This window comes from Rhamphochromis sp. 'chilingali' (genome assembly GCF_963969265.1).
Source record: "Rhamphochromis sp. 'chilingali' genome assembly, chromosome: 10".
Lineage (NCBI taxonomy): Eukaryota > Metazoa > Chordata > Actinopteri > Cichliformes > Cichlidae > Rhamphochromis > Rhamphochromis sp. 'chilingali'.
In genome coordinates this window covers 36,696,317-36,723,532 of record NC_137937.1, presented here as the reverse complement: position 1 = coordinate 36,723,532, position 27,216 = coordinate 36,696,317, and the positions used below count along the sequence as shown (strand labels likewise).

Below are 27,216 nucleotides of genomic sequence, written 5' to 3'. Positions count from 1 at the left end.
CTGAAACCATGAATATGTGCTCATAGTTCATGTGCAGAACTCTGCGTCTAGTGACATAACCAGGTGATGTTGTTTTAAGCCCTTCGTGTCCACATGCATGTGAGGACAAAGAGATTAAAGGGTGTGTTACCTCGTCAGACTGTCGAATGGAGCTGAGGGGTATCAGCGCCGTGCCGATCATCGTGTCCCAGATCAAACCTTTGTTCCACAGCTCCACCACCAGCCCGGACTCTAGATGACTGATCTCACTGGGAAAAAGACAAACACATCACCTATATTACAGTCAAAGTTAAAAGCTCTGTACCAGTGTATTAGCCATAGAGATTATTAACTAGAACACGTCTGTGTAGTTGTTCAGGTGGCAAACTGCTGTGAGTGACCTCTGGTCACCAGCTTCAAAACAAAGACGCACAACTGTTCTGCAGGTTTGAGAACATTTGCAAACACACTCAGGTTCATAATAGAACATTATTAATATATAACTTTGGTGGGAAATCACATCCTTCACTTTTCTCTTTGTACCGTTGTTGCACACTGATGTGACTGTCAATCACTGCCGTGTATAAACAAAGTAGGAGGTGTTGTCTCGCTCTGAATTTGTCGAGCTGTCGTATAAACTCCACGCAGTCTTTGGTGATGTCTCGTATGACTTTATTACAAATGTGAGAGCCGTGGAAATCAAAATGAGGCAGGGATGAATATAGGGCCTTATGCTGAAGAACCCAGAGTTTACAACTTGATTTATCAAATATCACAAAAAAAAGAACACAATTTCACACAATTAGCTACAACAATCGTCACGATTTGTGACAAATGGACATCAATAAAAGTGATAATGAAGATTTAGAAGATGGTAGTGAGACCTGTTACGATTTATGGTTTGAAGATGGGAACAGTGAGAAAAAGGAGGCAGGGGTGGAGGGGAAAGATGTCCAGATTTTAGAATAGAATTGAATAGAATAGCCCTTTATTGTCATTTTGAATGTACAATTAAATTGTAGGTGCTCCACAACAAGTGTGCTGGAATAAAATATAAATAGCAGACAGTAGGAATAAATGGCAAACAGGATCCTGTCCACCAGGATGAATAAGAGATGAGTGCATCAGAGGGAGCGCTCAGGATGAGAAGTTAGGAGACAAAGTTAGGAGGCAAGGCTGAAATGGTGTGGACATGTGCAGAGGATGGACAGTGGATCTGTGAGACAAAGGGTGTTGAATCTGGAGCTGCCAGGCAGGAGGAAAAGAGGAAGCCCTCAGCGTATATTCATGGAAGTAGTGGAGGAAGACATGCTGAGTGGTGCGGTGACCCCTGAAAAGAGCAGCTGCAACAAACATCCCAATACGCTTCATCAAGGGATTAAAGACAATCCCAAGTTCAGTTACATCAAACATCTATTATACTGTAGTCAAAAGAAGACTGTCATGTCCATCCATTCATTTATCCAATTCAGGGTTGCATGGACGCCGGAGCCGTCATAGGATGAGAGGCGGAGTGCACCCTGGACCAGACTGCTGCAGGGCTAATGCAGAGAAACAACCATTCACACCCAGGGCTACATTAGAATCAGCAGTTAACCTAACGCCACTACACGCATCTCTTTGGATTACGGGGAAGAGGCCGGAGAGAATCCACACAAACACGGGGTGAACATGGAAACTCCAAAAAAAATCCAGATGGTGGATTTGAGCCCGTGCTCTGCTACCCACCACACCACTCCGCTGCCCATGCCAACGGTCATTTCCATCTGTAGCAATTCATCTGTGGCACATCTGTGTTCAGAGCATACCTGCCTTCCCTTTAATATTATATGACTTTCACAAATTGGGTGCACAGAAACTGACTGGTTAATCCATCAGCTGATGCAGGCCGACACTGAGATCAGCTGACCCGCTAAGCTTGTCTCTGAGCTCAATTCTGTGGCCTACCTGACTTAATGCTACCCTCACTTAGTGCTTACTTGTTATTTGTCTAATAACAACTTAAATAATTAGTGATTATGACACAACAGTTGTTTGGTTCAAGGTTTATCATTATATACTCTGTGTGTGCCACTAACCTCAGCACACTGCAGTACCGCTCTCCTCCCAGCAGGTCTGTAAGTGGGCCAGTATTATCTCAAAGAAGCGAGGCTGAAGGGTGACAGCCGTCTTTTTCTGACAGATCTTTTAAAAAAAAGAAGACGGCAGCCAAACCGTCTCCGCTCCTCATCTGCATATTCATATTCACAGTCCCATTCATATTCATCTTGCCTCAGTTTAGCTGTCAGTCATCCAAGATGACACTTCACAGCTGGGATGATGGAGAGAAGAGGGTGTGTGGGAGATGCTATGTGAAAAGTTTGCACTTGTGTACGTGTGTGTGCTTGCTGCCTGATGAAGGAAAGTCAAACCAAAATGGTGATGTTCCTAAATGTTAGCATGGTTAATATTAAACACTGATGTGTTTTTGGCGGTTTGCTATTCCAACTATGTAAAACAGCGCCATTAATGACGCTCTCATTGAGGAAAGCAAAATGACAGCAGAGGCCAGAGACCAGGTCGATGGAAAATTCTGACTTTTATCTGTGAATTTTAAACAGCAGGAATCAATTCAGCTCCACAATATAACTGACACACAAAAACATTCTGCACATATTAAATCTTTCACATCATGGATGCTCGTAAATGTAAACATATAAACACAATGTTTGTTGACCATTTGTCATGAATAAGAAAACATTGATGACATTAAAATGTTCTTTTTTTTTCTTATTTTCACTTGTAATGTATGTGATACAAAAATAATGTTTTAATGAGTTCATTATATGCAGAAAACCAAATAAAATGATTAATACCTTGTTTGGTCTTTTATTAAATCAATTCAATTCAAATGTATTTACTAGGGCTGCAACGATACACAAAATTCACGGTTCGATATTTTTTCGATACAAAAAAATGTTCATGCCTTTTTAATTTGTCATTTATTAAAATTATAAATATATATTTTAACTCAAAAGTACAGTTTTTAAATGTAATGTTGCTGAAACAACAAAGTAATAAAATACTAAATCTATCTGATGGAGAAATCCCTCATCTTTGGAAAAGAGAGTTTATTACAGAGAAATGTCTCTTTCCAAAATAAAAGCTATACTATACGTGTCATGGTCCTGGGCCATGTGGGCCCAGTATTCTTAGTTTTCATGTATTTTTGTATTTTGTTCTTTATTTAGGCCATGCTTCCTGGGTTGATCTGTTACGTTGTTCCTTATGTGTTTTCCCGTTGTGACTCTCACCCCCTGTGTGCCCCTCTGTGTATCTGAGCCCTCGTCTCTCCTTATGTTTTATTCCATGTTTCCCCAGCCCGTTATGTCTGTGTTTTCCCCGTGCTCTCTCTCCTCCTGTCTGAACCTCTGTGTACTTCCTGTTTGACTCTGCCCGTCTCCCGTCAGTGTTATGTTCACCCCGCCCTGTCTCGTTATGGTTATCTGTGTCAGCTGTGTTCCCCGTGTGTTCCCACTTTCCTCGTTAACCCTCTGTGTATTTCTGTCTGCGTCTTCCTCTGTTCGGCGTCGCGTTCTCCCTCATGCCGTGTGTGGTTCTCCCCGTGTCTTCCGGTATATGTTACTTTAGCTTTTCCCAGTTTAGTGTAGTTTTGCATTGCTTTTGTATCATCGTTATTGTTTATCACCTGTCAGCAATAAAGCTGCATTTTGAGTTTATCCCCCGTGTCTGTGAGTTTGCAATTTGGGTCCTCATCCTGCCTGCCACACGGCCGAATCATGACAGAAGAACGCGACCCCGAACTGGACCCAGCAGCTCACAACCCCTCCGCGGACCTCCAAGAAGACTTGGTCTACACGGTGGAATACCACTGTGAGGAATGGGCGACGCTGCCTAGAGGCGAATACCGGGAGACCGTAGCCGTCCGTCTTCAGCGGATGGTGTCCGGGCTCCCGTGGCTATTCGGCGCGCTGCGCCCCCACATCCGGGACTTTCTTGTGTCCGCCGTGGGCATCCGCCCGGGGCAGCTGTCCCGGAAAGAACCGGAAATGGTCAGGATCGGGACCATGGGGCTCACCACCGTTACGCCGCCTGTTCGCTTCTCATCGGCTTCTACATCTTCGCCACCGCCTGTCTACACTACGTGGCGCACGGAGATGCCAGAGGCCAGCGACTTCGGTGAAGAGGAGCGGCAGCAGGTGTTACGGGCGTATCGGGAGGACGAGCTCCGTTGGAAGCCCTGGCTTATCACCGAGGAGGAGCTCTTGTCAGCTGTCCCACCACAGATCGACCACCCACCCTCGCCGCCGCGATCGGGCTACTCGTCTCCTGCTTCCTGCCTGGCACGGATATGGTCTGAGGGCGAGGAGCCGGTCGCCACGGAAGGCCAGGCTGAGCCCACGGCCGCCCCTAAGAGGAAACGGCGTTCCCGCCGCTGTCGCGCACCGCCACGGCCCGTTCTGCCCTCCACTGAGCAACACGAGGTGGCTGTGGGGTGCGCGGATTCCGACCTCGAGGAGCGGCAGCGCGCCGTATGCGCGCAACTGGAGGAAGAGCTACGAGAGGAGCCATGGCTCGCTCCCCCCTATGATGAGGTTTTCCGCGGGACACGGCTAGCCCTTGGGGGCCCCCGGAGTTGCCTGGGACTCCCGCCTGCCACTCCGCTTACTACCGCCTCCTCAGCCGCTGCGACGCCTCAGGAGCCTCCATCTCCCACGTCTACGGGGCCCACGGTCAAGAAAAAACGGCGTTCGCGTCGCCATCGCATCGCCCGACGCTCGGAGGTGAGTGAAACTGTCCAGTCACTCCAAGTTACCTCTGAGCAGAAGGCGTGTGAGGTGGCTACAGACTTAGCCGGTGATATGGCTAACAACGAGCTGTTCACCAAGCCGCAGGCTAGAGACAGTTCTTCTCAGTCATTCACGACTAATTCACTCACTCCTGCAGGGACCTTTGAATCCACACATAGACTGAGAAAGACTTCCACTGCTTCTCATGTTGATAGTGGGAGGGAGGTGTTTCCTTTTGTGTCCCTTTCCGTGTCTGCAGTTCCAACCAAGTCTGAGTTGCCGGTGGCTAATGTCTTCCCTCCTGACCCGGCCCTGCTCCTTCACCAGTCTCTGAATGAAGGTAACGGAAGCATAACTAGTGCTCCGGTTTGCCCAGCTACACTTGTTTCTCACGAACGGAAAACTGTGAACACTGATCATGAACCCATGTTAAGTCATCATGAGGTAAGTGACGGAAGTGATGTTGTAGGTGACGTCAGACGCCGGAGATTTTGGCGGAGAAAAAGCAAATGGTAGCATAGAGTTTAACAAAGTTTTTCCAAGCTTCAGTATTACCAAATATACTAATCAATTGTCATATAACTAACAACATCTGTTTTATCATCTCTAACACCCTGGAGGACAACGGGGAGAGTTTAGACGCTCTCCAAGATTACATCGACCGCTGTTTTCAAGATTTAGTAATGCATAAGGCCCAGAGTGCATCTTCCCCGGCCAAAATCGAGACGCCGTCATCGAAGAGAAGTCGCCAGGCAGACTCCCCCGGTACAACATCGCCTGCCGGCAAAGACATCGCAGAAATCCTGGAGTCAATCGACAAGCGATTGTCCAGTTTCGATGCGAGGCTGTCCCTGGTGGAGATTTTACACCGGGAATTTAAATCTCTGAGAGAATCCCTGGAATTCAGCCAGCAGCAGGTGGAAACGCTTGCCGCTGAAAATGCCACGCTACGGGAGTCGGTTAAATCTCTCACCGATAACGTGACCCAGCTAAACATTGAAAATAAAAAAATAAAAGAGTCCGTTATCGATCTACAAGCCCGTAGCATGAGAGATAATCTTGTGTTTTCTGGTATTCCAGAAACTGCCGGAGAGGACGCAGAGGCAACGGTGAAAAACTTCATTAAAATCCACCTGAAGCTGCCGGAGGACACCGTAAAGAACATCGACTTCGATAGAGTACATCGCTTGGGGGGCGCGCAGTCGCGGACCGGGAGACCACGGCCTATTGTGGCCAAATTCAGTCAATTCAAACAGAAGGAACAGGTGAAGAGTCGCGGCAGAGAGCTGAAAGGAACGGACTTCAGCGTGAACGACCAGTTCCCCAAAGAGATCCTGGAACGACGCAAGGTCCTGTTCCCAGTTCGACGTAGCTTTATCCAGAAAGGCTCCCGTGCTGTCATCGCTGTGGACCGGCTCTACGTGGACGGACAGCTTTACCGCGACCTCGGCACCACACCGTGGTTATATTAACTGCACTCCAGATAAGAACCCGCTACACTCTTTTCTTATTCATTCACACTCTCTCCTTTAACATGAGTTTAACCTAGTAATATCAATATGATGTCATAGCAGATATAACACCGTCACCCTCCGTCATTGCTTTAATTGGAATGTTTCCGTTTCGTTTCTTTTTTTTTTTTTGTCGCTCACAGTTCATGTGGTTTCTTTCTTTCTCTTGTCTTTCACTGCTGTGGTCACCTACTTCCCCACTCACCTACAAACAACACCCTTTATTTCTCCATATTTTCACAACACGATCACGCAAACACATCAGCTCAACGGCAGCACATTCACAACAGCCTCACAGCACGCACAGACTTGCAGGACACATAAGCAAGCCACGCTTGTTCATATTAGTGAATATTCACACACATAGTCAGACTTATGGAGTCTCTCACCACACTTCTTTTTCCCTTTCTATTTTACAAACAAGGGATGTTTCCATATTCTCTCCACCTGTCTAAACGAAACACCCAGCATACATCATTAGACATACACGCACAATTAAGGGCATGCTGAGGTTTGTCACATGGAATGTAAATGGAGCTGGCACCAGAGGAAAGAGGTTAAAAATATTTAACCAGCTTAAAAAACTACAGGCAGATGTTGTTTTATTACAAGAAACTCACAAACCTGTCACAGGTTTAAATGAACTTAAAACACCTGAGTTTCCTAACGTGTTTGCAGCCGGTTATAATTCTAGACAACGGGGAGTAGCAATTTTAATACATAAAAATGTTAATTTTACAGTACTCGATACAGTTATAGATCCAGAGGGTAGATTTCTAATTATTAAACTATCAATATTGAACAAAAAACTATGTATTGTTAGTATATATGGTCCAAATGTTGATGAACCCTCATTCTTCCACGGTTTTTTTAGTGCACTCTCTGAACACCTTGATTGCACACTCATTCTTGGCGGTGACCTCAACCTTGGACTAAATGAAGAAATGGATAGGCTCAACACAACAGGAACTCAGCGTAATTGGCAGTCCACAAATATAATCAAACAGTATATGAATGACTTTGGTCTTTGCGATGCATGGCGCTCTCTTCACCCCACCAGTAAGGAATATACTTTTTTCTCGCATGTTCATCACTCTTACTCTCGTCTGGATTATTTTTTGGTCAGCAGCTCACTGCTGTGTGACATTTCAGACACTGAGATTCATCCTATAGCTGTCAGCGATCATGCTCCTGTATCTTTAACACTAATGCACAAGAATAATACTACGCCAAGTAAAAACTGGAGATTTAATATATCACTACTTAAAGATGAAGACTTTATTAAATACTTTAAAAAGGAATGGACTTCATATTTAGACTTTAATGACACTCCCGGAATATCTGCTTCTGTTCTATGGGAAGCAGGGAAAGCTGTGATGAGAGGTAAAATAATTTCTTTCTCATCACACAAAAAGAAAGAAGAAAACAAAAATATTCAGGAATTAGAAAAAAACATCAAATCACTAGAAGAAGCCTACGCGTCCCACCAAGATCAGGAAACATTGAACAAAATATGCAAAACAAAACTAGAATTAAATGAAACTATTAATAAAAAAAACACAATTCCTTATACAAAGACTTCGCTTGCAGAATTTTGAACACAGTAACAAATCAGGTCGATTTCTAGCTAACCAGCTAAAAATAAATAAAGAAAAAATAACTATATGTGCTGCTAAAGATTTATCGGGGAACACAATATATGATCCTGGAAGAATAAACAACATTTTTAGGGATTTCTATGAAACTTTATACTCACCACAAATAAACCCATCTAAAAATGAAATTGATCTGTTTCTTGACAACGTAACTCTTCCAAAATTACTAGACAGTCAAGCAATGGAACTGGATTCGCCACTGACGCCAAGTGAACTCCAGGAAGCCCTGATAAGTATGCCCAATAATAAGGCTCCAGGTCCAGACGGCTTCCCTGCAGAATTCTACAAAGAATTCTGGACAATTTTGGCACCAGTATTCCACAGCATGTTGCAGGAAATCGAGGAAAAGGGCAGACTACCACCAAATATGAATTCTGCCAACATTAGTCTCCTGCTAAAACCAGGCAAAGACCCTTTATTTCCCTCAAGCTATCGTCCAATTTCTCTTTTAAATGTAGACCTTAAAATAATCTGCAAAGCTCTCTCAAAGAGATTAGAGAAAATGACCCCCCTCTTAATTCATCCTGACCAAACTGGTTTCATAAAAGGCAGGCACTCCTCAACAAACACTCGTAGATTACTTAATTTAATAGACTACTCATACGATAAAAACATCGAAACCATAATATTATCTCTAGATGCAGAAAAAGCATTTGACAGAGTTAATTGGAAATTTTTATTCGCAACTTTACACAAATTTGGTTTTGGAAACTCTTTCATAAACTGGATAAGAATATTATACAATTCCCCAACAGCTCGTATCAGAACAAATGACCAGACATCCTCCAGCTTCTGTCTCCTGAGGGGCACCAGACAGGGATGCCCACTCTCCCCTTCACTTTTTGCAATTTTTATCGAACCTCTAGCAGCAGCATTTAGACAGGCTACAACAATTAAGGGAATAAAATGTAAGAACATAGAACATAAAATCAGTCTCTATGCGGATGATGTGTTGCTTTTTCTGCAAAACACACAAACCAACCTCTCTGAGGTAATTACTTTAATAAACTGGTTTTCAAGAGTTTCAGATTATTCAATTAACTGGCCAAAATCTACAGTTCTCCCCATTAACTGCTCCTTCCATAATTCTTCCTCTGCCCCACTGCAATCCGGAAATATTAAATATTTAGGTATTAATGTCTCTCCTAAGCTTTCAGACTTAACTAAACTAAACCACATCCCACTTCTAAAGAAAGTAGAAGGCGATCTGACTAGATGGAAATCTTTACCCATATCACTCATGGGAAGGGTCGCCACTATAAAAATGATGATCTTGCCAAAAATAAATTACTTATTTTTGATGATCCCTAACAAACCATCACAAGATTGGTTCAGATCTCTGGATTCATATATTTCTAAATTCCTTTGGAAAGATAAACCCCCGCGTATTAGATTAAAAACGCTACAAAGAACCAAGGATAGAGGAGGATTAGATCTGCCTAATTTTCACCAATACTTCTTAGCCAACAGGCTTCAGTTCATCTCAGAATGGTTAAAACATACCTTCTTAGTTGAGCCCTGGCTAGATGTTGAACAGGCACTATGCAAGGATCTAGAGATTTCAGACCTACCATTTATTAGCTCAAACATCAAAAGACATGAATGCTTTAAAAGTATCAACATCAGCTTTTCTCTAACAGCATGGTGGGAGTTTCTAAAAATAACGGAGTCTTCATTAATCCCATGCAAACGTACACCTATCTGGAATAACCCTGACATATTACAAAACAATAATATGATTAATTTCCCAGAATGGAGTTGTAAAGGAATTAAATACTTAGAACATATATTAGAGGGAACAGAATTTATTCCATTTGACAGACTAGTTGAACAATATGGGATCAACAAGACAAGGTTTTTAGAATATCAACAAATTAAATCCATAGTAAAAAAGAAATTTAACCTCAGTCAAGTTGAATTACAAACACCACTAAGTGCGGCACATTTTCTTACTCTTAAATCCCCCAAATTATTATCTAAAATATACAGAACACTTTCTAAATTAGATGAATCAATATCCCTTCCTACTGCAAAGTGGGAAGCAGATTTATCAGTCAACCTAGACCAAAACTTCTGGTCTCAGATTTGCTTAAAAACTTTTAAATTAATTAAAAATCCCAGTCTGCAATTAATACAATACAAAATACTTCATAGAGTGCACTATACAGGTCATCGGATGTTCAAGATGGGCTTTACATCTTCCAACAACTGCTCACACTGTCAAGGCAATACACCAGACAATTACATCCACGCTCTTTGGTTCTGTCCACCAGTGCAGAAGTTTTGGCGCGAGATATGTGAAGACTTATCAAAGTGTCTGAAATGTAACATTCCAACTTCCCCCTTAGTGTGTCTACTGGGCAGCTTAGATAATGTCACTTCAGAAAAGAATATAGCCCATATGATCTTCACTGCCCTATGCATAGCCAAGAAAACAGTCCTCATGAACTGGAAAAATAAAAATAATCTTAATTCTAACCAATATAGAAATTATCTATTAGATTACATTAGTCTTGACACAGCCTCTGCCACCACATTAGATCAATTGCTCTGGGCCCCTTTTATCAGCTCCATCACCTAGTGGGGGTGGGGGGTCATAGTTTGGTCCCGCCTTCACTGTTGTGATTGGTGAGGGGGTAGGGACAGGCTTAGGGCGTCGGGGGGTTCCCCGGAGGCATCTTCCTTGGGGAGCTCAACCCGGGGTAGCGGTCACGTCCGGTTGGGGGCTCTGTTGGCTCTCAGGTGACTGTTTCCTCGCGGCTGCGTGCAGCGGGGCTAGGGGAGGGTCTGTGCTGACGGACGTGGGTTACTGACCTGGCAACCTGGCTGCCCCTGGGTGGGTCCGGGATGGGCGTGAGGTTCTGGGGGCGCTCCGTCTCTGGGCTGGGGCCCGGGCCGGGCCTCGGGGGCTTGGGTCCTGGTTGGTGTGTTGCCGGGGTTGTGGGCGGGTGGGTGCATGGGGGCCCGGCCCTGGAGCAGGGTGCCGCCGGTGCGTCGAGCCGCCTGGGGGGCTCTTCAACTGGTGGGGGGGATGGTCACATCTTGCAGGAGCTTTCTTCTCTTCAGGAACTCTCTGCAGGAGGGGGAGATACAGGAGAGGTGGAGGAAGATCTCAGCCTGGGCGTTTACCGTCTTATGTAGTCTGGAAGATGAGTGGATGGTGGGGTGGGTGCAGTTTTCTCTGTGGTGGGGTTGGGTGGACTGTCCAGGGCTCTGTGGAGCCGGGGGGCGCTACTGCACTGGGCCCCGGTCTGATGGGCCTGGGCCCCCCTTCCCTGGCGGGTCGCGGAGGGTGGGGGTGCCTACTGGGGTCAGCGGGGGAGCTGGCCCCAGGGAGGGGTTACCTGCCCCTCCCTTCCTTCCCTCCCCATCTCCAGCTGCCTCCCTCTTCCCGCTCCTCCACAACCACCCACACATGCAGGGCCTTGGAGTGGGGGTATGTCACCAGGGTGCAGAGGAGGCTACCCCCCCCGTCCCCTTCTGGCTGCCTCTGCCTCAATTTTATCCCACAACTTAGACATTCACATTATTCACACTCTCATTACACATACATATAGGATCTTGGGGGTGGGCACAATCACGGAGTCCAAATCACCATCAGGGTGTACACCCCACCCCTGACGTCGTTGCCCACCTCTCAATTTTAAATACACTTAGTCATTGAGGGCTAGCAGGAGGGACTATGCGCTTACCTGCTGCTCTCTGGCAGGTAGCTCCATGCCCTCCTGGGTTTTAATTGCACCTTAGAACACATATGCATCAACACTACAATGAGCGGGTGGAGGGAGGTTTGGAGTCTTCTCCCACCCCCATTCTCTGCGGCCTGCTGGAGCGGGAGGGCTAGTAGGAGGAGTTGGCCGTCCGACTGCGGTCTGGGGTGTGGGGCCTCCCTGCTGCTGCGGAGTCGGGGTGGTCTGCCTCTCCCCACCGCAGGGAAAAGGGTAACACCACCTGGGTCTGGGTGCAATTCCCCCCTCCAGGGGCAAGGGTACCTAGACCCGGTTTGTAGAGTACGCTTGGGGAGTGTGATTGTGTGTACAGCGTCTCTTTATGTCTGTCTCCACGTTGGTTGAGTGTGGAGTAAGTGCATATGAGAGCATGAGGGTGGGAATGGATGTTTGTGTCTGTGTGTGCCTGTATGTCTGTGTCTATATGTCAGGTTGGGTATCAGACGCCACCTCTCTGGGGACACCTCAGGCCCTCCAAGGTTTGGAGGCCTATCTCCACCCACCACCACTTCCCCTGCCGGTGGCGGACTCCCTCAGGTGTCGGTGTGTTGGTGGTTCTTTGTGTCTGGGGGTGGGCGTCCGGGTACACACCGGCTCACTCCTTGGCGGCCGCTTGTCGGGGCCTGGGGCCTGGGGCTCGCTCGGGCCCCTTTGGAGGTGGGGTGCCCCCGGCCTCTCGGCCTGGGGCTCGGTCACTCAGGCGCAGCTGGGGGCCGGCGGAGCTCACGGGCGCGTCACTGCAACTCCCCCTGACTTCTGCTCCGCGGCTGCTGGGCGAGCCCTCATCTGGGACTCTCCTCAGCTCTTTCTGGAACAGTGGCGCGGCTGCCCCTCTGTTGGTCTTCCATGGTCTCTTGTGTTCTGGGGGCCTCTGGATGTCTAGAGTTTTGATCTCCTCCATACCTGCTTCACACCCTGGAGGACGGGGCTGTGGCCCCCCCACACTCCCTAGCAGATCATTACATGGAGAAACCTTTGGAATGCAAGCATGCTGATCCACACAGGTATGCACACATGGGTATTCACAGACGCGGACTAAAGCTTTCTTGGCTGCTGCCTCAAAGCACACTGTGCGCTGTCTATCTTGCGTGCTGCACAATATCGTTTATTATTTAGTAAATATTGATATCTATGACTAGCTAGTTTATTGTGATGGTGCTTTGTTTTCTCTATTATTATGTTGCTCTTTGTTGTTTGCTGTCTCCTCTGTTTGTTTTTTTTGTTTGTTTGTTTTTTTTTTTTCTCCATACAGGTGACCCAGGAGTTCTTTTTTTTTTCTCTCTCTCTTCCCCCCCCTTCTCACCGTCTCTTCTCCCCTTTGGTTTTCTTTCTTTCTCTCCCCCTCTTTCTCTCATTCATTCCCCCTGTCCTATTTATTAAAAAAAAAAAAAATGACAAAGGATGAACTGAAGCTCTGCCATCACGTAATGTCGCATACTGCTGTTTCTGATGTCATTTAAAAAAAAAAAAAAAAAAAAAAAGTCATCATGAGGCAAACATAACTGCAGATCATGGTGACCTGGACTCTGTAATGTCACAACATGACTTCTGTCTTCCTGAAGGTAATAAACAGGGTGATTTTGAACTGTTTTGCTCCAGCACCATTACCTCCACTCAGGAGATGGAGGCTGAGATCAGGGTTAATGTGACACCATTTTCTCCTGCCTCTGTGAACTCATCACTAGATAGGATTTTGGCCTCGAACAATGGTGTAACCACTCACTCTCAGCCTGAAGTGTCACCCGCTTCAGTTAATGGTTTACGTACCGTTTTACCTGTATCTGTCTCTCCACTCAATATAGTCATCACTCTGAAGCCACAGATCACTGCGGGTGCGGGTTCCAACAAACACATCCATCCAACACACCACAGTCATGCTACCACGGTGCCATTGGTTAGGTCCATACCTGTGTGTTTACTGTTTTTCCAGGAGTTAGCTCCTGATGATCTAAGCCTTGTTTTTGTGGATCGAGTGGCAATTCTTGTTTTCCGTATGGTTGAACCAGCTCCTCTGAGTCGCACACTACCACCGGTTGAGTCCAACCAGCTTATGTTGACCTCTCCTAGGACTACACAGACTGGGCTAGTAACCTCTGAGCCACTTTGGACTGATGCAGACTTTGGGAACCTAGTGATTGCTGGCTCAGAACTGGTGGTCCCTACCACTGTCCACTTCATGGTTTCTTGTGTTAAGATGTTAAGCCCTATAGACTGCTTTTTACCTGCTCTCTCTCTCTCTGGGTTTGTGCCTCAGCAGCCTGTGTTTCCTCAGCTCCTAGTCCAGCCAGGGGCCTTCATAACAGTTTATCCTGCCTCTGCTGTTGGACTCCCAGGTGTGCCTATCCGGCACCCTGCGGCGACGCCACCGCTTCGCGTCATGTCAGCTGGAGGGTCCGAGGGGCCCGTTCAGCCTCCTGTCTCCGCTGGAGGGTCCGAGGGGCCCGTTCAGCCTCCTGTCTCCGCTGGAGGGTCCGAGCCGCCCGTCCAGCACCATGCCACCTCAGCTGGAGGGCCCGAGGAGCCCATCCAGCCACCTTCTGCTTCTGCTCCTCCTGGTCCAGCTCCAGCCCGTGCTTCGTCAGCCGCAGCTCCAGCCCGTGCTTCGTCAGCCGCAGCTCCAGCCCGTGCTTCGTCAGCTGCAGCCTCAGAGCCTTCATCCTCGCCCGGTCCGGCCTCTGCATCAGCTGCTCCTGCTCCACCTGGTCCGGCTCCGGCTTCAGCCTCTGAGTCTTCGTCCTCGTCTGGCCCAGCCTCTGAGTCTTCGTCCTCGTCTGGTCGAGCTCCAGCCTGTGCGTCATCGCTTCGTCAATACGCTTCTTCTGGGCTATATTCTCAGCAGCATATTAAACATATCAGGTCCCCATAAGGAGAATCCTGTGCTAACGGCTGTCTAAATGACTCGGGTAAAGTTTGTAGCATGCGTGCTTGTTGTTTTTGTCTGCTTCCACTTGTCTTTGCACTAGGATGATGTTGGAGTAAATGTGCAGTCATATTCGTTGTGTTCCCACTAGTGCTGTCAGCCTTAATCTGAAATGACGTTAACGCCACAACACGGCAAATCTCCGTTAACGAGCTACCGCGGATCGCCCCGTGTATGGGGCTGGACGGCGTCAACACGTTAACGAGCTAACTGCGCTAACACACTAGTTCCCACCAATTGAGCATTGCGTGGCACATCCGACATACTGTTTTACTTTTGTCCACGACGCGCTTACCATCAGGGTCATACGTCACATGAAAACCAAAATAGTTCCAAAGGCCAGATCTGAATGAGGGTGGGGGAGGTTCAATTCTGTCTTGCTAGCTTGCCCTGCGCTCAGTGAATCTGCGTTCGACTACTCCGCCTAGGCTGCACTGTCAAGCGCAGATCCACTGAGCGCTCAACACAGACAGCATAGTCAGAAGGAAAGTTGATAAAATAAATTAAAAATTTTGTATTGTTCATACATATGCGTACAGAACCGAAAGCACTGTATCGAACGGTTCAATATCGATACGAGTATCATTGCACCCCTAGCATTTACATAGCAGCAAATTACAACAGCAGTAAGGTGAAGACCCTACAATAATAAAGAGAAAGCCCCAACAAATGGAGCAAGCACTTGGTGACAGCTGGAAGGAAAAACTCCCTTTTAACAGGAAGAAACCTCTGGCGGAACCAAAGACATGCTGCTGAAGATGGCCACAGATGTGACGTGTATAAACACAGTGAGTGGAAAAAGGTGAGTGAAGAAGAAACAGTGCATCATGGGAATCCCCCAGGAGACTAGACCTATTGCAGCGTAACTAAGGAAGGATCCAGGGTCACATGATCCAGCCCTAACTCTAGCTGTGTCCCAAAACCTAGGCTTCATCCTCCTGAGGCGGCATTTGTAGACCGATTACGTCACAGCGATGCGACGAAGGCTGTCCCAATTCATAGACTCCTCCGAATCCGGCCGACAAATGCGTCCTTCTTTTCCCCAGATTTGAAGGATGGGTCAGGTGTATCCTTTGTGGCCATCCATATCCCAGAATTCATAGCACGGCCCAGCCAGTTCCAGTTTCCCCACAATGGCAGCCACTATTAAGTTTCAGCTGGGTTTTCACACAGCTGAATAACCGTCAAACAGAAAACTGATTGAACAGAAGTGTGAGACGGTCGAGAATTTACGGCAGTGTCCTGTTATATTTTAAATAGCAAGGAGCAGATGGCTGAGTTAACTACACCAAGACAGCAGTGATGCACGTCTGAAGGTTAGACCGTCCCATTTCACAGCCTCGCACTTGCGGCCTTCTCAGTCTTCGAAGGACCCAGCCCACGTAGACCACGAAGGCCGGTTCTCCGAAGGATGCGGCCTAGGTTTTGGGACACATCTTATCTGCTTTAGCAAAAAGGAAAGTCTAATCTTGAAAGTAGAGAGGGTGTCTATCTCCCAAATTCAAACTGGGAGCTGCTTCCACAGAACTTCTGCTCTTTTGACTTTCCCAGTCTCCCTTGTTTGTAGCCAAAGTGCAAAAACACCATTTGGACATTTTCTGGGTTTTTCAGCCACGCTATTGAAGCGATCTGTTCTTGGGAGATTGTGTAATTTTCGAAGGTCCAAAAAGATGAAGGTGAACTCGACTAATGGCAAGTAATGCATTGCATAACGAGAGAGTCAGCTCTGGATCAACGGGCTTAAAGAAAGGGGAAAAAAACAAAACCAAAAAACAAAAGTACCTCATGATCTGCTCATTTTAATGTGAGGGATTATTTATTTGATACCATATAATCCAAATTTTAGAAATAAGTCTGACGTTGCCCTTCTGTGAAGCCTGTCTCCAAACTATGTGACTCATAGCTCAGATGTGTGTTTGTGTGCGTGTACATGTGCCTTAGGTTTACATCTGGCTCTGGCATATGCCCTCCATCAAAGCCCATCCATTATTGAGGGAATGGTTTGTGGTAAAAGGGAATGAAACGTTGTATTTTTAACACTCAGATGGGAGTGCGTACATGTGCAGGGATGTCTTTGAGTTCAGTTTCTGACAGAAGAGACAGAAACTGAAAAAACAGAAAGGCCAGAGAGGATGTGTAAGTATGTATTTTTACTGAGCATAATGCTTGATGGAAATTATGTCCTGTGAGGGAGAGACCGGAGCACCGGAGAATAACGGATAAAGTCAGTGGTGAAGCAGCTTTTTATGTGTTCCTGTGAGAAAAGCTTTACACAAGCTGCTCCTCCAGCTACGAATCAGTGCTCCTGCTCAAATTTACAAAACATTTTCCCTTTATTTGACATCACCTGCACAAATCAAAACACTTTTTAATGCACTCTAAGAAAACTGCTCAAATATCCAACTACTGCTTCCTTTAAAGCCAGACGTGGGTGGAAAATACTCTTTCTAATAAACAACACCACTGAGACAAACGTTAGATGAGTGCAAAAGAGTGAAGGAAAAGGTTACGATCAGAAAGATGTTGATCAGTCCTGATATTATAACTTGATAAAATCGGTGGCCAAAGACTAATAAGGGTTGATGTGAAAAGACGGAAAGGTTGCCCTTTTTTGATAGTTAAACACTTAATTGACAGAGAACTTGAAGGAAAGGCCACACACGTGGGCAAGGAATCGAAACAAATCTATTTTATGTGCGCGTTGTCTTACACTAAGGGGGTTTCAGATTGAAGAGAAAAATGTGAAAGCTGCTGTTTTCAGGAGGAAATGATGGGATAAAGCATAAGCTCCATGTGGCATCCTGTTACACATCCCTTCAAACCCCTGTAACTTTAAAAGTAAACTTTTACTGAAGCCGCCTTCACAGCAGACCTCTGAACTGTGCCAATCATGAGATCTAGATTTAAGCGAGTGGGCAAGTCAGACTAAATGAAACAGCCAGATTCAGCAAAGAGCCAAAGCAAGCAGAGACATACTGAAAAAGGAAATGGAGACAAAGAAGCTAAGCCACTCCCACTTACCTGTGATAAAAGAAAAGAAAGACAAGAGCAAACCGAGCTGGAGAGTTGAAATCCTCACATGCATGAGGAGAGGCCAACAGGCTAAGTCTCATGAGTCTGTTTAGAGGCATCAACATTCAACTGCTTATCGTCTCATATACCAGCCCACCAAGCAGCCATCACACATATTTAACAGATCAGACACGACACAAAGAACGAAGGAGGCTAAGATCGCACAAGACAGTTAGTGATAGCCGAAGGAAAAATATTAGACTTTGCAATAAGATGTTAGATAGACGCTTTCAGCAGAAGAAAAACTCAATTTACAAACAACAAGAAAAAAATGTCATAAATAATGCAAATGTGACCTCTCAAATACCCAACTGAGCATCTGTTCGTACATAGCCTGATGACTACGAGTCATTTGGTAAGTATGTATACTTTTTACATATCATAGATTGCTTGTGTGTGTTGAGATTGAGAGGCAGTGCTGGAGGTTCACGAATCACCTTTAAACTGCTGCTTTATTGTGATCTCCCTCTATTTCTCTCTCACACGCACACCCGCCTCATTTTTCCTCTCATCTCCAAGAAAATGTGTATTTTCTAAGCCAAACTTCATTACAGCTCACCCTGGTCCTGATGGAGCAACATCCTGATCATTTTGCCATCACCGTATCTACAGCAGAGCTAAAAAATAAAGAAAAATCTTCCTGGAGGAAATAAATGGCTTAAATTAGAATCTCTAAAATTTAGAAAATTGCTGCAGCAGTGATGTGTAAAATTGGTTCCTCTTGAGTTTTCGACAGCAGCTTTTTATGGGAACATGTATTCCTGTGTAGAAGGAGGCCCGTTTGTGTGACTGGTGCTCATCAGGGGTTTGCCCTAAATCTCTGAAAGACTTAGGTCGTGTCTGTGGACAGAGATGTTTTAATACTTTCAAACTGTACTGTCGAGGCCGTCATCTGTGCATAATTTTTGAGTCTGTTTTCTTTTTAGGACAAATTTCAGAAGTTAATGTAAACATTCAGTATCTACAGAGAATAAATGTGCAGATTTAATCTATTTAATGTCAAAGAATGCAGTAGTGGCCTTTTGCAACTAAGCTGAATCTCAAAGTAGTTGCACTGGTACTCAGTGACATGCTGTATCCTGCTCACCAACACACTGCTGGACAGACTGACCCATGGAGAGAAGTCAGGATTAGGTACACTAAGTAATTAACTGATCTTAGCATTCGACTGATAGCTCAGGCATATAAGGCACAGACTACACAGCAGAACTGGTATGAGACGGTTTTCAGCATCAGACCTTAAGGTGGGATCCTTGTGGTTACTCCAAAGTCAAAGCATGTCTCCAGAGGTGACCGTGCTGTGGCCACGAGGACACCTCAGCTTTGAAACAACCTCTGCTGAGCAAATCCAGCTGGCAGTGACCTTTAAAGCAACATGTTTTTTTATACATTTGTATTTCCTTCCTGGTGCTATTACTGCTTTCATTCAAAGACTGCTACAATACAGTAGTTTAATATTTGTGTTTGTATTGTTGAGTCCATTTGTGTTGTTGCTGTTGTTGTTTAACTCTTTCCTAACTTCACTTTTTGATTTTTTTCATCTTCAAGTATGTCGCAGGCTGCAGTCTGTCTGTGTGAATGTGTGCATGCAAGAGTGTTGTTGGGTTACTCTGTGGCTATAATGAAACAGATTCTTACAGGATAATTTTGTTGATGAATTCCACAATTTCATAGGACATGTACAATGACAATAAAGGGCTATTCTATCCTATCCTGATACAGATCCTTGCCAGATGTTTATACAGTATCTCCACCTGTGACGTTACCCGAGGTTTAACTGAGAAAGCTCCGGTCTTTCCAGAGGTATAGGCTCTTTGGAAAATACACTCATTCAGGCCATTACTACTACCACTAAGATTCAGCTAAACCTCACCATTAGTCCTCGCTCACCATTATGTATAATGGTATTATCCTGTGCACAAATATAAATATAAAGTTGGGCTTTAAAAGTGAAGCCAAGTGCCTCAAACCTGCATTCTTTCTGATGGCCAGCAGGGGGCAACTTGTTTGGCTCCAAGAATAAGTCAAATTTAATGAAAGTCTTTGAGAAAACAGCCCCGTATGTATAGTCTGGATCATATTTCATATTTAGCACATGATGATGTTCATTTTGGAAATTATGGTTCCATTAAGAGTAAAGGAGACAATAAAGCAGGGCATAATTTAGGGTGTTGGAGTGTCCTTTGGTGTCTCAGCCACACCTATCTGCTGCTCATCACAAAGGGTTAAATTAACGCTAATGACCAAAATGCTCAACTGGAGGCCTTGAAACTATGTTACAAGAATAGATGACATCAAGGTGGCTACATCCATATCTACAGTGTAACCTGGATGCAACTTAAAGACCATTGATTGACACACAAAATACTTCCAACAGTTGAAACATGGAAAAATACTGACTGTTTACTTTTTTTTTTTTTTTTTTTTTTTTTCTTAAATGACATCAGAAACAGCAGTATGCGACATTACGTGATGGCAGAGCTTCAGTTCATCCTTTGTCATTTTTTTTTTTTTTTTTTTTTCTTAAATGACATCAGAAACAGCAGTATGCGACATTACGTGATGGCAGAGCTTCAGTTCATCCTTTGTCATTTTTTTTTTTTTTTTTTTTTTTTTTTTAATAAATAGGACAGGGGGAATGAATGAGAGAAAGAGGGGGAGAGAAAGAAAGAAAACCAAAGGGGAGAAGAGACGGTGAGAAGGGGGGGGAAGAGAGAGAGAAAAAAAAAAAAAGAACTCCTGGGTCACCTGTATGGAGAAAAAAAAAAAAAACAAACAAAAAAAACAAACAGAGGAGACAGCAAACAACAAAGAGCAACATAATAATAGAGAAAACAAAGCACCATCACAATAAACTAGCTAGTCATAGATATCAATATTTACTAAATAATAAACGATATTGTGCAGCACGCAAGATAGACAGCGCACAGTGTGCTTTGAGGCAGCAGCCAAGAAAGCTTTAGTCCGCGTCTGTGAATACCCATGTGTGCATACCTGTGTGGATCAGCATGCTTGCATTCCAAAGGTTTCTCCATGTAATGATCTGCTAGGGAGTGTGGGGGGGCCACAGCCCCGTCCTCCAGGGTGTGAAGTGGGTATGGAGGAGATCAAAACTCCAGACATCCAGAGGCCCCCAGAACACAAGAGACCATGGAAGACCAACAGACCAACTGTTGGTCTTCTGACTGTTTACTTTCAAAGTAAGCGGACCCCCCCCCCAACCTAAACAGATATCTTGTAGAACAGATATCTTGTGGCTTTCAAAAATCAGAAATCAGGATTTCAGAAGGTTGCAGAGTGTCAGACAGAGTAAGCGAATGCAATCAGCAGGTGAGAGATCGAGTTTGAAAGGATGGCCTAAGTGCAGCTGGCAAGGCGGTTACTGTTCTCAGCTTTATTTTTAATTTTGGGCAGGAGTGAAAGGTTTGGCATGACGTTTGAGTGCAAGCTAGTATCAGTCCAAACTCATCTCTGACTTTTTTCTTTGATCCGAGCTTCATCCGAGCCAAGATACCAGCACGCCACAGTGAAGCTGGTTATCCCACCACTATGAAATCTACTCCTGATCAACACAGATGCCCAGTGTGACATAGGCATGCCAATTCCTATCTTCACTAACACACACAAGGTAAACATGAGCACACAAACATTGTGTAAGCTTAGACATGTGCCATCCCTGTTTGTATCTGAACGCACGGTAACTTCTGTCTGTAATCATCCGTTTTAAGAATCTTGAGAAGAAACAATATAAGAATCTAAAGCCACAGATGTGCCTGGTGCTCCCAGTGAGGCCTAAGAGTCAGACTGCACATCTGGCAGGGTCTCGGCACAGTCACTATCCAGCTGTGAGGAGGTGACTTCTTCACTGAGCAACGCAACCATATTTAGAGTGAGTCCTGCTTGTAATACAGTTGATATTTACAATGCATCACACTGGAAAATGTCATTTCAGTACAAAAAGAAGAAGATGCAAAAAGGTAATTTTCAGCTTCTCTTTAGTTTTTTATTATTGGATTTACTGTGTTATATACTGTGGGTCGAGAACAGCTGCAGATCTCTATCACAGCAACACCTAGAACAATATCTAGAGTCACCAGTTTAAACCTGAGTGCAGAGGCCCCCCATGACTTGAAGCCAAGCCCATGTAGTGAATGCTTTTTATTTAAAAAAATATTACCATTTGTCTTAGTTCCTTGCTTTGGTATGTTGTGATTTCATCCATTAATAAAACACATAAAAACACATTTCAGGAGGTCCTATGACAGATATGACCGTCTCACTGAAACCTTGAAATTCCTTCTTGATACCTCGAACGTGGCTCAAAGGCAGCGCACTGCTTCTGCGCCCCACTGAGCATAACTGCTGCTAATGAGACTCAGGAGTTAATTAGTCATTTAGCTACAGCATGGGGGGCTGTGTGGTTCTTTTTTCAACAATTAAGGTCATAATATCTCGATGCACGCTCAATCATCCAGGTAAGGAAATCCCAGAAGGATGATTCTGTTCATCTGATCACAGCGTTTTCAGTGGGAGAAACGTCTGTCACTCATCCAGCTGACCTCTTACATCCAGATGAACAGAGTCAACTTTTTGGGTAAGGTCATAAAACTTAATATTTTACTTAACTAAAAAAAAAAAAATCTTCATACTGACTCTGGAAAACTAATTCTCCAAAGAGAGAAAGGTGAGAGAAGTGAGGATAACGGTCTAAATGGATGTGAAGAAAAAGCACAGAGTAACAGGTAAAGAGTGAGGCGAGGAGACAGTGTTATATAATAATGTCGATTCACAGTCAATCTCTCCACTCCATTCTCTAATCAAGTCTAGAGGGATCAGTCTGCAGGAAAGATCAGTATCCCTTGTACAGCACACAATGCACGACTGACAACTGTGTGTGTGTGTCTGACAAAGACAGACGGGGAGAGGAGGGAGATTAATGTGCGATACTGGTGCGCGCTTTACAAGCTGCATTCAAATGCTAAACTGTTATGTAAAGAAAAATACTATTTCACACTGTTGTACTAGTGAATCATTTATAAAGCATGTTTATCTATCACTTTAAAATTTACCCCTCATTCACTCACGCTTTCTCAAGCAAAGTGCTGACCTGACACTCAGGATTTGGGGTTCGCTGTTTTGTGTAAGACCAGGTGCTTGGAGTGGCATTACATGCACACGGATTTTTGAGTTTTTCACTCAAATCTTTTATGTTATTCTCCACGATGTGGATGCAAAACCACCAGTGTGTTAATGTGTGTGTGAATGGGTGGATGACTGAATGTAGTGTAAAGTGCTTTGGGGTCCTTAGGGACTAAGTAAAGCGCTGTACAAATACAGACCATTTACCATTTGTGACGATTGGTGATTAGTTTGTTCGTTAGTTTAGCCTGTAAACACTCTCACAGAGCTTCTTAGCATATCTGTGCAAAGAACTGAGGTATAAGACATCCTTGGTGATCCTAGCCTGACCCATATGCATTCATAACATGCATTTATTTTAACTGATCTCCCAGTCAGTGCAATCAGTGTATCAGTGTACAGCAGTTACTGGCAAATAGAATAAAAATGCCAAGAAAGTCCTTATTAGTCTGCGAACCCTGCATGTATGTCAGCACACGTAGGGTTTAAAATTAATAACTGCTAGTTACATGATCCGCAAAAAAAGAAAGTGGCACACAAAGTAACAAATTACTTCCTACAGTAAGCACATGCACATTTAATATTTACTGTAGGAATTAAAAAGTAATGTGCCGACACAGATCTCAAGACATATACAACTGAAATGGCAGCTGCATAACAGTTTAAAAATGGGTTTTGCATCCACACCAATCGAAGAGTACCAAGAACCAGCACTTCAGGAATCACAATAAAAAAAACGTAAAGTGGGATTTCAGCTATTTCAGCTGCAGCTGCACCCCCTCTGCTGTTCACATATACTCAGACCTGGCTGGACAATTCATTAGATTTATCACCAATTCGTCCACTTATCTGAGCTGGGCATGTCATTTCACTTTCTATCCATCCTACCTGCTCCAACCACAAATTCCCATTTAGTAGCCTGTGCCCGACTGGAGTCCCACAGGCGGCTGGTGCTCTTTCAATTTCAGCGAGCCCTATTAAAGCCAGCTAACAAGTCAGCTTGCATTGGATACCTGGCCTGCATTCATCCAAGGGCTGACACATACTCCTGAAGCTCCAATTTCTCCCTGCATTTTCTTTAATACATCCCAGGAGTTTAGTGTCGTACTGCTGCCAATAAAAGTGACAACGCTGAGCCAAAAAAGTAAACGAGGAACATGTAAACCAAAGCTAGAGTCAGAATAACGTGACTGATCCTCGGTGCAATGCGTTATAGCATAGGTCTTATAAATGAAACCAAAACTAAATATGCCTCCAATACCAGGAATCTAAAGTGTGGTTGGACGGTCCTGCCTACATTTGGTTAAAAAGTGCAAGATGAAGTTGTCTTTGAGAGATCTTTTAGATCTCTTTCAACTTCAAAGTCTGGATTAGTTTGGGTGATACTGAAAGTATCAACATCAGGCTCAGCCCATTTCGGAAATGCAGCTTTTCCGTATCCGTTGTCAGACAGAAACAAAGTTCTGGGTTTGAATCTGGTGGCAATTTACAGAGACGTGCAGGAGGAAGAGACGGTCTTTACTTTAAAAGCTAAATCAGATGTAACAGGCTTTTATAGACAAATGAACAGCCAGCTTTCCACCTTTCACTTATTGACCAAATCTTTATTTTGTTCTCAAGTCTAGCAAAGCCATCTGTTCAATGAGTTTCTGCTGGGTGGAATACATTACTTCAGCCCCACATTATTCAATTTGAATACTGCAAATCTGTACGCCAGAGCACAGCACCATGTTGCAATATTTAAACCATAAAAGAACACGTAATCTTTCAGTGGATGAAAGATGTATGTAGTTTCTACATAAAGATGTATGAACTGTCATTTTATATTTAAGCTATTGTCAGGCTTTCTACTGCTTAAAAATGCTGCAAAAAGCAGGGAAACTGAATTAAATGTAATAATTTAAATGCATTTTTTAAATTAACATATAAAAGTGATAAAACATAAAAACTATACACTGAGAAGTGAAATTTAGAGCAAAGCAGTAACAGGGTTTGAGGTACTCACAACATGAAGTCTTGTTCCCAACATGGCCGGTCCCCTCGGACTGTGATGGTTGTGCTTTTCACATTCTGCACCTTCAAAGTCACGTAGGCGTTGAATTTGTCTGCAACAGCAAATAAAATGTGAGACTTTGATTATTTAACACACAACATTTTTCATTTTATCTCAAGCCTTTTATTGAAGGTTCAACTACTTTTTGCTCTTTTCTACCATCGCGAGCTGCAGTGAACCAGCACACAGCCTCCTTACTTCAGAGCCATATGATTAACAGGCATTATTTTTAGAGTACTGCAGTCTCATAAAGAGTTCAGTAGAAAGATGAAGGCGAGATAAGAGAGGCAGAAAACAGACAGAGGTATCGGTGTATCTGGCACACAGCAGGAAAAAAAAAAAGAATAACCTGGATTGGAAACAAAGACTAAAGAACACACGTCCAGTTAGATGGAGAATTCTGTGTAGAATTTACTATCACAGAAAAGGTAAAGCATTTATCTGCTACCCACTATAAGATAAAGACCTACCTCATGGTATAACCTGGAGCAGCTTATGCTTGATATAACCAATCAGGTCTTTAGAAAACAACGTCACCATTTATTCCTCAGACCTCAGAGGTTTTTATGATGATTCCTAGCATCTAAAATCTTTGTTGTTCCATAAGGAGCATCAGTAGTAATTTCAGATTTTTAGACAACTTTATGTCTAGATTTTTATTTCCTGCTGGCTGCAACAAACAATTTTATTGTTTTATAAGTCTTAATCCTAATATTTGCAACTTATCTTCATGCCTTCCTACTATTGCCTCTTCAGAAAAAAAAAGTAAAAGCCACAGAGAACATTTTGCTGTCTCTACCATTATTCAGCATTATTACTTTGCTGGTTGGTCATTGATGTTCTGGGGAGTCCTATCCATGGAGGAACAGAGAAACCTACAGGCTACGCATCACCACCCTGACTGCCATTAGATATCAGGGTGAAATCCTTGAATCCACTATCAGACCCTATACGGTGCACAACAATGCCTGGCATCACTTGGCGAGAATATGCAGGCAATTCTTGGAGGATGGAAATGATACCACTGACTGGCCCACGTGCTCGCTGGCATAAATCAGTAGAACGCCCCTGGGACGTTATGTTTCAGGCCGTCCGATGGTTCCAGGTTGCACCTCAGACTATCCAGGAGCTCAGTGATTTGTATAGATCTGGAAGGAGATCCTGCAGGATACCATCCGTCATCTCATTAGGACCGTGCCCTGGGGTTGGACAAAAAGGACTAGCCTGATGCAGAATTTTGTCAGATTTTCAGGGCGTTGTTGGATCCAGCCCTCTGTAGGTCGATAATTTTCACCTCAATCAAACAACGCGGTAGTCTTTAATTCTGTAACAGCATACATAGCCAGCATGACCTTTTCCCATTGAGAACTGATGTATTTTCAAAATGTTCCTTTAATTTTTTTTTGTATCATTTCTATTTGAAGGCAGCACTTATGTTCCCGGTGAGCCAAAAAATGGAGGGAAAGTTTGTAAATTCTTCACTTTGTTTGAAAATATCGAGTTTAACTCAAACCCCGATCGTTTCTTAAACTTTACCAAGTAGTTTTGTTTCCTTAACCTAACAAAACAGCAACTGACACTTAAAGCAACGTGTGAAAAATAATCAAAACACATAAATAATGGTGTGAGTTGAACTTTACACACATTTACATTTTTAATGGGCTTTAATTGGATACTGTATGACAAAACAGAATAATTACTATTAATAATAGTATTCAGTAGTGTAGTCATTTGAGGAAATATGCAGCAAAAATGTTAAAAAAAAAAACCTTCTAAATCTTGAATATTTGATCAAACTGAAAAAACCAGGAGATGGTGAAGAGAAATGAACAAGTAGAAATAGCTTTAAAAACTGCACTCTGTTGTATGATAATTGAGCAGGAGAGAAGCTGTGACAAGAAAACGCCATTTCAGAAGGTAAACCAGACATTATATTTATTAATCAAGCAAAACGGAATTTATTTTGTTTCCTTTTATAAAACTAGTCCAAGTCATGCACTCAGATGTAACGCAAATCATATTCAGTCACATCAAAGTTACATTTGGTTATTCTAAAGTATCAATAGCATAATCAATTATGTCAGTATTTATAAAATAAATAGAACTCCTACAATCTACATTGCCATGCAAATAAACTGCATTCTCCTTTAAAATCTATTTTCTGCTCAACAAAAGAAATTGCAATTAGAAAGGTATTTAATGAACTTACAAAACTGTAATGAAATATGGTTACTAGGGTTATTTTGCAGATTCATGGGTGCTGAGAGCTCAGTGTGATTTCCCAGCAATCAGTACTTGAGAAGGGAAATTACGCCTTACATTTTGAGCTATGTTGGTTTAATCAAATCAACAAATTTTGCCCAAGAAGT

At 43.9% G+C, this 27,216-nt stretch overlaps 2 protein-coding genes across 3 annotated transcripts in view; one reads left to right on the top strand and one right to left on the bottom strand.

Annotated features, from left to right (window-relative positions):
• unc13ba (unc-13 homolog Ba (C. elegans)) overlaps positions 1–27,216 on the bottom strand; it is a 194,544-nt gene that overhangs the window by 140,944 nt on the left and 26,384 nt on the right. The window contains exons 3-4 of the mRNA XM_080894442.1: positions 24,800–24,899; positions 131–248 (exon numbers count right to left, since the gene is read on the bottom strand). Of these exons, the coding sequence (XP_080750568.1) occupies positions 131–248; positions 24,800–24,899 (218 nt within the window). The remainder of the gene's footprint in view (positions 1–130; positions 249–24,799; positions 24,900–27,216) is intronic.
• Positions 5,311–6,396, top strand: LOC308404413 (uncharacterized protein). Of its 2 annotated transcripts, none has more exons than XR_013973116.1 (2): positions 5,311–5,686; positions 5,850–5,937. XR_013973116.1 is itself a non-coding variant. In XM_080894444.1 (2 exons), the coding sequence occupies exons 1-2, from the start codon at positions 5,453–5,455 to the stop codon at positions 6,239–6,241; spliced, it is 474 nt and encodes a 157-aa protein (XP_080750570.1). In that variant the 5' UTR covers positions 5,311–5,452; the 3' UTR covers positions 6,242–6,396. The 2 variants fall into 2 exon arrangements, 1 of the variants encoding a protein (XP_080750570.1); XM_080894444.1 differs by having other exon boundaries at positions 5,311–5,534; positions 5,850–6,396.